At 48.5% G+C, this 12675-nt stretch overlaps 1 protein-coding gene across 2 annotated transcripts in view; it reads left to right on the forward strand.

Moving 5' to 3' along the window:
- Positions 1–12675, forward strand: part of Grk3 (G protein-coupled receptor kinase 3) — a 103198-nt gene that overhangs the window by 36093 nt on the left and 54430 nt on the right. For both annotated transcript variants that reach the window (XM_057763841.1, XM_057763842.1), the window contains one exon: positions 10146–10219. In XM_057763841.1, the coding sequence (XP_057619824.1) occupies positions 10146–10219 (74 nt within the window). The remainder of the gene's footprint in view (positions 1–10145; positions 10220–12675) is intronic.

Consider the following 12675-nt stretch of genomic DNA (forward strand, 5'->3'; position numbering starts at 1 on the left):
TCGGATAACAAAGCCATGCAGGGGGAGACCCTGAGGAGAGGAAGCAGACATCGTCAGATACTGACAAGGTGATCTTGCAGCCACTCTGTTAGCTTGGGTCAGAGAGGGGACCTGCCCTCCCCACAGCCTCTGCACCCTGGGAACTGGGGACAAATGAGAGGTCTGAGGTGAACGCTGATGGAAGGGCCACATCTGTGTCTCAAGGAAACTTGTTTGTCTTCCTGTTAAGCCATCACTCAAATTCTAGAAGCAATCATAGTCATCACTGCTCAGAGGAAGATTCAGGAAAGGTTCATTTTAGCTACATATCTGCTACCCTGTGCTTGAACCCCTGGCTCCTGACCTTTGACCCATGATTCACAGGCTGGTAAAGCTATTTGCATTTTTTTCTAAAGGTAGATTTTCCCCTCCCATGAGCAGCATTGTCCATCCAGGCTCAGACCAATAGCTTCGTCCTCCGCTTGCACTGTTGGCTGTACTTGTGGTTCACTCCCTAAGGAGCCACGCTACTTATGTAATACTGCCGCTGCTGCTGCTGCTGCTGCTGAGTTAACCCCCGCTATCATTTCCTTTCTCTACACATGGGCAGACTAGGAAAGAACACGTGCATCTGTAGGGGCCGAGGCGGGGCTCATTTGAAGAGTGCTCAACCCCCACGTGCACACCCAGCCATCAGAACACACAGGGCACCCCAAACATGCACTCAGTACTTGTAATCCATATACGTGTGCAGGAAAGTGTGCACACATGCACACAGCACAACATACTTCCCTGCTGAGACTGTGCACAGCACTCAGGAGTGACTGTATGTATAATGCATGTGCATGTACTCAGCATAGTGCACACACACGCGTGCATGGGCACACACGCATTCATACCTCTGGTTTTTTGTTCTACTTCCTATGGGCATCGATGACTGCACTGTTCTCTAGACACTCAGGCAGGTGACTGACACATCTGTCCTTGCCCGTCACTGTCCTTCTCCATGCTACTACTGTAGCCTACAGCATTATCCCCTCTCCAGGATATTTCAGGACGTTTTCATAACTGGTGGTCCTGTGGTTACTTTTATCCCTTCCTAACTGACCAGACACACCACATCACACCAGGCTCACGCTGTGACTCTAACCGGGGCAGAGATCTGCTAGACTCAGGAACGCAGGCCAGCAAAACAGCCTCAGTCAGTTTGTTCTCCTTGATTTCACTACTTGCCTCTGCTCCCTCTTACTCTTTCCCTTCCTTCTCCTGCCTCCTGAGAAATGTCCCCACTGCCATCCCCAGGGGCACTGGGCTCCTGCCCTCATTGCTGTGTCCACAACAGCAGCTTCTACACTTGTGGACTCAAGAAGCTGCAGATGGAGAATATTCCCAAACAAATCACATCTGTGCTGAACGTTGCACTTTCCCTGGTCCACAGTCTCTGAGCACTACAGCAGAACTGCCATTTTCACAGTGTTTCACATCAGGAATGATGAGGGGATGAGAGGAAGGGACAATGGCGGGAGGATGGGAATATGGGATGATGGGATGATGGGATGATGGTGAGAAGATGGGATGATGGGATGATGGTGAGAAGATGGGATGATGGGATGATGGTGAGAAGATGGGAGGATGGGAGGATGGTGGGAGAATGGGAGGATGGGAGGATGGGAGGATGGGATGATGGGAAAAGTGTGCACAGAAAGAGTCTCACTGTATAACATAAATTCAGGAGATGGACAGCAAGGCAGTTTTCACAACACCGTTATGCAGGATGTTGCATAGAGAAAAGGCACAAAGGGAGGGCGTGCTTATTCGGCAGAAGATGATGGTTTTTAAAGTATTCCCTGCCCCCGACTGGTCTCAAGGAAATCTTGCTCTCTCTCCCATCTGCTGGACTTGACTGCCACCCAAATTTTATCCTAGTGGCCTAGGATGCAAAGCTTTATCTAATAAATAATTTTGGGCTTGAGTCTGCCCTCTTTCTCTGTCTGGTCTGACATGCAACCAACTGCCTCTATCTATCCCAATGTGGAATTTCAGCTTAGCTCAGGGCTGAGTGTTCAGGAAGTGTCTTGGCTCAAATCTCCTCAGCTCTGGACTTGCAAGCTGGATTTTCATGTCTTATAAAACAATTGCCCACTTTATTAAAATGATTCCCCACAGGCCTTTTGGCAGTTGGAAGCTTCCAGCAAACACCATGCTGTCCAGCTGATACATATCGAATGTGGGTTTCTTGCAGATGGGTCCCTGGGCCGCTGAAAAAAGTAGCTTTAACAGCACCTTTGAGACCCTGTGCTGTTGCAGATCATCCCTGTCACCATCCGTGTCCCTCGGGGACTTGCCCTTCCTGAGCTGAAGTCGTGGCATCGACTCTGTTGAAAATGCCTGCATCGGGGCCTTTGAAATTCTTCCTGCAGCCCATGTACATCTCTACACTTCCCTTCCTCTATAACCCTCCATGGCTTCCCACCATGCTAATGTTCTCACAGTGCTGATTCCTGTCAACCCTAGCCAGGGGACACAGAGGAAAAGGAGGGTGAACCCCTGTCTTCACACAAGTCTGACCTGGTGATAGGGAAACAGTAATGAGGAAGCTACTTACTCAATGAGGTGGGACCACTCCCTGAACATGGTCCTACCTGTCAGTCATAGCACAAGGAAACACCCTCCGCTCCAGGAAGTGGGGAAGGAGCCGAGAGACACATTGCTCACACTGGACCAGGGCTCATACCACAGTCACCTCAGTCATGGCGCCCTATGGCACAGACTGCCAGTCTGCCATGAGGGGCAGGCATGTAGATCTTCATGAAGACTTCCAATCCTGAGTGGTAGTGTATGCCCAGTCCCTGCACATGGGAGACAGAATCAGAAAGACATGAGTTTGAAGGCGGCTTGTGTCATTGTTCCTTTCTCTGTGGCTGGGATAAAACACCCTAACCAAAGCACTCAGGGAGTGTGGTGGTTTGAATCGGATTGGCCCCCATAAGCTCACCAGGAGTGGCACTATCAGGAGGTGTGGCTTTGTTGGAGTAGGTGTGGTATTTTTGGAGGAAGTGTGTCACTGTGGGGGCGGGCTTTGAGACATTTGCTCAAGCTATGCCTATCTCAGTTTACTTCCTGCTGCCTGAGGATCAGGATGTAGAACTCTCACCCCTTCTCCAGCACCATGTTTAATGCAAACCATCATGATGATGATAATGAACTAAGGCTCTGAAACTGTATGTCAGCCCCAATTAAATGTTCTCATTTATAAGAGCTGCCGTGGGCATGGTGTCTCTTCACAGCAATAGAAACCCTAAAATAAGGAGGAAGGGTTTACTCTGGCTCACAGTTCAAGGCACAGCCCATTATGGTGGGGAAGTCAAGGCAGGGGGAGCCTGAAGCTGATCACATTACATCCTCAAGCAGGAAGCAGGGAGTGATGAATGCAGGTTGCTTCTCCACTCATACAGTTCAGGACCCCAGCTAGGGAATGGTGCCGCCCACAGTGGACAGGTCTTCTCTGTTAACTCAAGATAACCTCTCATGGGTGTGTGTGCCTGGAGACTTGTCTCCTTAGTGATGTCTTGGGAAAGTTAAGAACCTAATGCAGGGGGATAAGAGGAAATGGACAGCTCCCTGGATCTCTGAGGGGGTCACTCTGGGGCTACTGCTTCGTGTAAGGCTTGCTTTAAGTCCTGAAGGCACAGCAAGTGCCAGCCACCTGAAGTTGGAGGGCAGATGGCCAAGGAATGTCCTGTGGAGGACTGGCAAGTGAGAGAAGAGTGTGAGAGTCTTAGTGTGTGGAGGTCAGGTGAATGGTGGATACAGTAGTAAATATAGTATGCAGATATGGTGGGTGGAGCCTATCTGCTGGACCTGGCTGACTGGGAAGGTGGGATGTGGAGACTGCCTTTCGTGAGGCAAAACAGGTGTCACTGTGGGGCGATGTGTGTTTTCTAATGTCTGCAGCAGCATCCAGGGACATTGGAAAGCACTGGGAAGGCGCTGGGGAAGGGCTGGTAGGAAAAGACACTGGAGGTTAGAGGTACTGCAGCTTCCTAGGGCACAGGATGCTTGCTTGTGTGGTGAAGGGAGCCTCTCCCTCAACAGGCCAGTCTGTCCCTGTGTTCCAGGCAGCTGTCGGCTTTCTGAGTGAGTGGATTACAGCTCGGAGAGCTCCTCATGATACACGTGTGATGTACTAGATCCTCTTTTGCTTTCAGGGAACTTGTTTGAAATCTCGTACCCCTGGGAAGATGTTCCCATGGACACAGTCAGCACGGAACACTGGGTGGATGCACCTTGTTCATTGGCTTCGTCTTGTTGGGTCTGGTGTAGAAAACCAGCTTCGACAAAACTCCTATATTCCAGGGTAGGAGCGTGAGGATAAGAATTATTAGGCAAAAGAAACAGAGATAGAGGAGAAATAAGAGGCAGGGACACAGAACAGCATCAGAGTCGGGAGGGACATTCAGTGAATACTGAATCCACCGCGGTTATTCGTCCACAGGTGTAGCTTATATACTTCACTCCAAAAGGGGGAGGGGAGGCAACAGACTTCATGACATAAGGAATAGATTTGAGTTCTCCGACCTTTGGTCCAGGGGGAGCAGATCTACTCAACACTCAAAATACTAATTAACACCACCCTAGGCCAGTGTCTCTTCTTGTTTGTAGCCACGTCTGTTAACAGCTTTGAGAGAGCAAAATAAACTCAAGCTCCCTGACCTTCAGTCAAGGTGGACCGGGCTCACGTCTGCCTGCGCCCAGTCTAGACGTGCTGGGTCCATGTGGTCTGTGACATCCTCCTGCCTCACACCCACAGCGCCAGTGTGCGTGGGTAGCTCTACACAGTTCTTTGGGTAATATTTGTCCAGTGGTTTATTAGACTATCTCCATTTTTTTGTAAATCATTTGAAATCGGCCTAATTGTCAGTGTTTGTGCTGTAGAAGGATGTCATGGTTAGTCTTCTGTCCACTTGACACAAACTAGAGTCATTTGGAAAGAAGGAACATAAATTGAGAAAACTTTTCCATCAGATTATCTGTAGGCAAGCCTGGGGGGCATTTTCTTGATTAGTGATTGATGGGGGGGCAACCCATTGTAGGTGGGGCCATCCTTGATCTGGTGGTCCTGAGTTCTACAGGAAAGCAGGCTGAGCAAGCCTCGAGGGCAAACCAGTAAACACACCCCTCCCTGGCCCCTGCAGCTCTTGCCTCCAGGTTCTTGCCCTGTCTGAGTTCCTGTCCTGACTTTCTCCAGTGGCACGGTGCCTTGGGACTATAAGCTGAATTAACTCTTTCATCCCCGAGTTGTTTTGGTTTAGTTGTTTCTCACAACAACCGAGACCCCGAAGACAAGGAGCGTGGGCTGACACTGGCGAAGGATTGTGGCCTGGGGGAGCCTGCCCTGCTCTAGGACTGGGGACTTTCACTGCGCATTCTGCCAGTTGTGACAAGATCATTTTATACAACCGGAAGGAATACAGCTATTGGAAAGGTTGGGTGCAATTTTTTCCCTCCCCAGTGTTCTAGAAGTTTCCTCCCATTCCACTTTTGTTTTCCAGACAAGGATGTTCCATGGGTTTTCCTTTGGCCTCATACCTAGATAGCCATTTGCCCTCTGTTCCCAGGACTCATGGCACTTTGTGAGAAAAGAAAGGATCCTGTAGCTCCTCCTAGAGTGTGTGGGTTTCCTGGGAACAGACAGAGCCTGGATTTCAACTTGGGTAACATGGCTGCTCTTGTGTTCAATGGCAGTATACTCAATATGGGTTTTTTTTCCTGTGAAGGTTTAAGCCCACATGCAAAAGCTCCCTTACCATGAACAATCATGGCGTCCTGCGCCTTTAATCCCAGTACTCAGGAGGCAGAGGGAGGCGGATCTCTGAGTCTGAGGCCAGCTTGTTCTACAGAGAGAGTTCAAGGATAGCCAAGTCTATACAAAGAAACCCTGCCTCAAAAAACTAAACAAAATTAAAAGAACAACCTAAACAAAATTAAAAGAACAATTAAAAGTTTACCAAGGAGGGCAGTAAGGTGCTCAGTAGGTAAAGGTTCTTACCACCAAGCCTTATAACCCAAGTTCTAGCCTCAGCATTCACTTGCTTGAAGGAAGGAACCGACCCAACTGACTCCTGTGACCTCCACATGCTTGCCGTGGACACACACACTATATACACATGGAAATAAACAGATAAATACGTAAACAAACAAATGTGACTAAAATTTTTAAACTTAAAAGATGTGGAAGCGCGTCAGGGAGGCAGTTAGCTGTATGCTTATTTTATTATATTCATTGGCTCCTGTTGGAACTGAGATGGATTGAGAGGCCCACTGAGGACTGACAGCGTGGGCTAGTCAGATTGGCCCGCAGCAGCTGGGCATGCAGTGCCGTATCTGATGGCTGGATGTGTGCCTTATTTATTTTCCTATTAATTTGCTTTTCCATTTACTGTTTAAGGTTCCCTTTATTATCCCCTATGCAGGACAAGATTCTGACCCCTTGTTTCAATGGCTGACAATGCAGGAGATGGCTCCACGCTCCAGTATTATGTGTTTTGGGGTGGAAATGCTAAGTCCTCTTACTCACATATTTTTGTATGGAAGTGGAATTATCAGAGTTCTTCCAAGGGTCTACGTGCAAGGCTTTTCGCAGACACATGGCTTGCAGGCATGTTTCTCCAAATGCTCAAGCTTCTTGTGCAGCTCCTAATGGAAGCGGCAATGCGTACTGAAGTGCACTTGCTGTTTTTCTACTACAGATGAGTAGGCTGTTAGTGACCTTGGCTAACCTCAAAGGTTGCAAAGCCTTTCTCCTTCGTTCTCCCATGACAGTCATCATCTGGAGTCACAGTCTTCTTAGGGTCCATTTATCCACAAGCATGGTGTTACTCTCTGCTTACTTACGTTTTCTCGGTTGTATGCGTTGGTGCCTTGTAACTTTTAACCGAGGAGTCATACACATGTCTGGCTAGGTTTGTACCCGAATGATGCACTGGTTGGTGTTGAGGAGCTGCACGGCTGTGTGATTTCTCATGGTGCTGTGCACCAAAGCTTGACGTGAATCTATTGCATTAGTTGATCTCATTGCACAACAGTGAAGTCTTTTATTGCATTATAGCTCAGTTTCTAGACAGACACTGCTCTTTCAAGACAGTATTTTAGGTTGTACATTTTTCATGTTGAATCTGGAGCTTCTTGGCATCCTTAACCTTTGAAACATTGTAAGAAAATGCAATACAGATGATTTTATTACCAAGGCCGTTTGTTATTCTGCACAACATGATTATGGTGAGTGTTCACTGTCTGCCCTTTGGATAATTTTGTTTTTATTCTTGGGCCATTGAGTTTCTGGCATCTCCTGTCTGGGTGCTGCAAGCTTGCAGTGTCTCCCGCTGCCAACTTGCTTCTGTTTCACCGTCCTCTGGTCTTCACACCATGATTCCTACTTAAACCGATGTCCAACCACGCATCCCACAATGTTCAGCTCACTTTGTCATATTTAAAAACAAAAGAACCTTAGTGGTGAAGACCCTCTGGGAACTGATCCAAGACCCTTTCCTTTTAAAAATTGCATAATTTATTTGTGTGGGTGTGAAGGTGCGCCTGTGGAGGTCAAAGGTCACTTGTGTGAGTCGCTTCCCTCCTTCTGCTACATAGGTCCTGGGGATCAAACTCAGCTTGTCAGCTTGGTGGGAAGCTCCTTTACTCACTGAGCCATCTCACTGGGCCAAAGGCTTTTTTTTTTTTTTTTTTTTTTTTTTTAAGTTGAACTGTGCCGAAGTATAGAGGAAGATGATGTGAGTTTTGTAACCTCACTCACCCGATGAAGCAGGCATGTGTGGTGTTCCCCAATACTTCCCGTGATGCAGTCATGAGGCTGGCATGAAGACATTTGTTTGAAGGCACTTGATGAGGTGGCAGAGTGTAGCGCCAGGGTGTATGCTTGCTCAGTGATTCCCGAAGTGTGGAGAGATGTGGAAGGTGGAAACGGCCTCCTGAAGGCCTTTCAGAGAACTCTCGGAGCATGGGGTCTTGGCTGGCCACGTGACTCCTCTCCCCACTCAGCGTCAGGGTAATGGCCGTGGAGCTTAGAAAGGCACTCCAGTTAACTTATGTTAGCAATTCCGTCCTTTTGTGCTTGCTCAAGGATGTAATGTACTCAAAGTTTATTTTTTCTTTGGTGCCAAACTCAACCATCTCAAGTGGTTGGAAAACTGCTAATTACATAAGGGACGCATATTTGAAAGCCATACTGATAGAGTTTGTTTCTATTATTGGCCATATAAAATTTTTAATTATCAAAGGCAAGACTTTGGTTATCTCTCCAGCATAATAAAATGCCTCCTCCAGGAAATTATATAATCATAAATTATTTTTTATTTTACCCCTGCCACTGTTTTGTTGTTGTTTGTTTTATTTCTAAGACATGGTCTCACCCTGTAGCCCAGACTAGTCTAGAATTCACTATATAGCTCAGGCTGGTCTAGACTTTTAGCAGTCCTCCTGCCTCAGCCTTCTAGGTGCAAGATTGACACCTCTTGCCTCTATATTGTCTTTTTAAAAATAAAATTTAATGTGCCTATGGATTCAGAGATAGTGGCATTACCAGCCCTCCCCAGCAATGTGGGAGGTCTATACCGAGCATGGTCTTGGTAACCTGGCTATCCTAGCGGTTGGGAGGGGAGTCTCTGAGTACATAGTTTACATTGAGACGATGGCAGGCACATGGAGGAGACCCTTCTATGTGTCTATACCCAAAGTGTTCAACCTTCATGCCAAGACATTTATTTGCCCACTCTTTTATTAAGGTGTTTCCATTAAAAAAAAACCAAAAAAGAAAAAAACCCAAAAACTGACTTATGAGAGTTTTGTTCAGGGCATGGAGAGATGGCTCGGTTGGTTAAGAGTGCTCACTGCCCTTCCAGAGGCCAAGGATGTTCAGATGCCAGAGCTAACCCCTGACAGCTCCCACCCAGCTCCCACCCAGCTCACACCCAGCTCACACCCAGCTCACACCCAGCTTCCACCCAGCTCACACCCAGTTCACACCCAGCTCCCATCCAGCTCACACCCAGCTCCAGGGGATCTAATGGCCTCTCCTGGCTTGGCAGGCAGATACTGGCTGAGCCATCTTCATGGCCCCCAACCTTCTGGAGTTTTTGATTCCTGTGTCTCCACCCTCAATGTACTTGGTTTATTCAGGCTCGACTGTGAGGCTTCTGCTAGGTATCGTGGTTGTGAAGTTGTGAAGGACAGGAGGCTTGAAACTCAGAAAACTAGCTAGAGGCCTGGGCCTGTGGGGGAAGCTGTGGAAAGGGATGTACTCTCCTGGGCTGGAAAGTGCTCAGGGCAGTTATGTGAGATAAGCTTGCTTTGCAAGCTTGAGGGTCTCAGTTTGGATGCCCAGCGCCCATCTGAAAACCCAGGTGTGTCTGTGCTCGCCTCTCCCTCCAGCCCTGGGTGTGCAGAGACAGGCAGATTCCAGAGCTCACCAGGAGAACCTGATACTGACATCTAGCCTGCATGCACGCACACACTTACCTGCACGCTCACCTTTGAGCAATCTTGCACAGACAGGGACATGTACCCCCATATAGACTCCAGTGTTGTGTCTCATCCTGGGCATACCTCAGAGCAAAGGTGGCCCTTGGAGCAACTGGAAGGAATAAAGGGTCTCAGAATTGTTTGTGTGGGGGACAGGGAGTTGGGGTGTTCCAGGCATGAGGCATGGCTGGCTTCACGGTGGTCCTGGTGTCCTCAGCAAGAATTCCTTGTCAATGAGTAGCTTGCATACCACGTGTTTGCTAGGATGTGAGGAAAGGGCCTAGAAGGGCCCAGAAGCTCCACCAGCCCCAGGCGTCCTGTTTCCACAAGAATCCTGTGGTGGTCACGTGAACTCTATCCTCTGCGTCTCTGTCCTCTTCGAGTGTTAACTCACTATAGTGACCTGCGGTCTCAGGGGCTGGTGACAATGGGAGGGGCTGTAAGCAGAGAAAAAAAATACCAAGCCAGCCGTGGGTATGGTACTGTCCTCGGGTTCACACTCTTCAGTTCCCCATTTTCCCCCTGAAGTAGGGGAGGGAGATGCTGAGTGATAAACACATTATTTCAAAGAAGCCCTGTGGGCTAAAATTTCCTCATCTCCCCAGCTGAAGTTTTTTCGTCTTTCCCTTTAGGCTTTCTGCTATTTAAAGACTTCTGTTTGAATGAAATCGACGAAGCCGTGCCCCAGGTGAAGTTTTATGAAGAGGTAAGACTCAGACCTCTCGTGTGATTCCCTTCCAAAATATTTTCAGCTTAGCCTTGGAACAGTCTTAAAGATCACAAACATGTTGTGGAATTCGAAGTCCATTAAATAACTTGGTGGTGGCAGATGAGTTAGCAGCGCTGACCATGCCCACAAGCCAGGGCTGGTGCACAGTTCAGGCTCCTAGCCTTGAACTCACAGCCCCTACCTGTTGCCCTGTCTCTGTCTATGCCCTGTCTTAAGAGGGCTGGGACTCAAGACTGAGAGCAGAGGTTCTCAGCCTGTGGGGTCGTGACCCTTTTGTGGGGTCCAATGACCCTTTCACAGAGGTCACATATCAGACATTCTATATATCATATATTTACATCACGGTTTATAACTGTAACAAACTTACAGTTATGAAGTAGCAATGAAACAGCTTTATGGTTGGGGGGGGATCACCATCACATGAGAAACTGCATTTAAGGGATGCAGTGCTGGGATGATTGGGAACCACTGATCTAGAGGCTCTGGAGCACGAGGGAGGAGGAGAGCAGATGAGACTCCAGAGTCATTCGAAGGTCGTAAGCGGCACCTGCTTTTGACCATCTATAGGTGTTGGTTGTGACCACGAGAGCCGAGGCTGGAGGATTTGGATAAGAACTTAAAACCCAAAGTTTCCTGGCCATCTTGGAGAACTGGGGCGGGAACTTTGTGGGGTTGGGGCTCCCAGACATATATTTGCTTTCCCCAAGACATTGGGTAAAGTTTGGAATTGGAGGGACCTGTAGAGTTAGTGCAGAAGTTTCTGGAAGGTCCATTGAACTCTGTCTTAACCTTATGGGAGTTAGAGAATGCAGGCTTCCTGGGAGCCACGTGAGTAAGTGAGGGACACCCTGGTGGGAGTGTTATGCCCACTGCTGAGGTATAGCCACTCTTTTGGGGCTGAACTGGGTAGTTGGGAATTAAGGCTCCCCACTGGCCAGAGAGATGTTTCCAGACACAAAGAGAATAGTGAGGTTTTAGGGAAGGATTTTTGGTTTTGCCCCTGCTTATTCAGTCATATTCCTCGAACCCCAGCCTCGTGCTTGGCATTGTGTGTCTCTGTGTCTCTGCGCTTACACTCTGGGAGAGAAAGCTGGATATCCACAGACATAGGAACTGCTCCAGGAGCTCAGGCAGACTCCGTGTGGTTCATTGTGGGTTGGTGGCCACTCTACATGAATGAGTTCAGTATCATCTCAGCAAGGTCTCATTTAAACAAGAACATGGGTGACGAGAAGACTGGCCCCTCCGAGGTGGGGTTAGGAAAGCTCAGGAGGCCACACCCAACTTCATGGTGGGAGGAGCTTAGCATTTAGGAGCTGACATTGAGGAGGGTAGCCTGGGAGTGGGGGAATTGGGGGGGTGGGGACAGGCGAGTTAAAGATGGACACAGTGACAGGTTCTGGTTTTAGCATATTTGGGTGTGCTGATCCGGAGCCTCTGCCATGAGCTGGATGCTCTCCATCTGGACTCACGTCGCTGCAGGTTTTTGTCACCTACCGCGACAGATGTTGAAATCTACCGCTCGGATGGGGGAAGGCCTCTCTGATTTCTCTTGAAGCTCTGTGGTCAGGCTCACCCATGATGTCACTGGTATATCACCACAAGAAGTGCCCTGCCTCTTATTTCAGTCCTCTTTTGTCCTAAATTGGCTTCTTTCTCCCTGTGCTGTGGCCGGAGCCACAGCTTCTCCCTGTGAGAGAGCAGGGAGGCTCGTGTCTTTACAGTGCGTCCCACTGACCATTCCCATCCTGGCAATGCCTGCTTCCCAATGAGTGATTTTAGACATCGTGTTCATATTGCAGAGTTTGCTGGAATTCTTCAGTCTGTCCGTTTACATCTCTAGACACCTCTGGAGCCACGGGGACAGTCATCTCTTAGAGCGCACGCTCTCCTCCCTGCCAGGGCTCTGGTCGTATTTTCATGATTGATGGGTATTATCCTGTTGGCCTCAGCACTGTGATCAGTTTTTCTTTCAATATTTTTTCTCCCTCTTCTGCAAATTGGATTCTGTCTCAGCTTCTGCAGCCTGCTCTCCCGTCCATCCGCCGAATGGCTTATTTCAGATTCCAGACTTTCACTTCTGACAATTCCAGTTGATTTTTTTAATAGCTGCTGTCCTGTTTTCATTTCTGTTGCTGTGATAAAATACCTAGACAAGAACCTTGAAGTGGGAGGATGGGATTATTCTGCTTAAAGTCCTGGGTCACAGTCTGTGGCTGAAGTCAAGCCAAGAGTCTGAAGCAGGTCACATTACAGGCAAGAGTAGAAAGACCCTAAGGTTGCTCCTTGCTGACTTGCTTCAGGCTAACTTTCTCCTCTCGGCCTGTTCAGGATCTCCCTTCTGCACCTGGTGAACAGTGCTGCCCAGGATGGACTGGACCTTTTCACATTAATTAACAATAAAGACAGCGTCGCATGGATCCACCCTGCCA

This window comes from Chionomys nivalis, chromosome 3, assembly GCF_950005125.1.
Source record: "Chionomys nivalis chromosome 3, mChiNiv1.1, whole genome shotgun sequence".
NCBI classification, from domain to species: Eukaryota; Metazoa; Chordata; class Mammalia; order Rodentia; family Cricetidae; genus Chionomys; species Chionomys nivalis.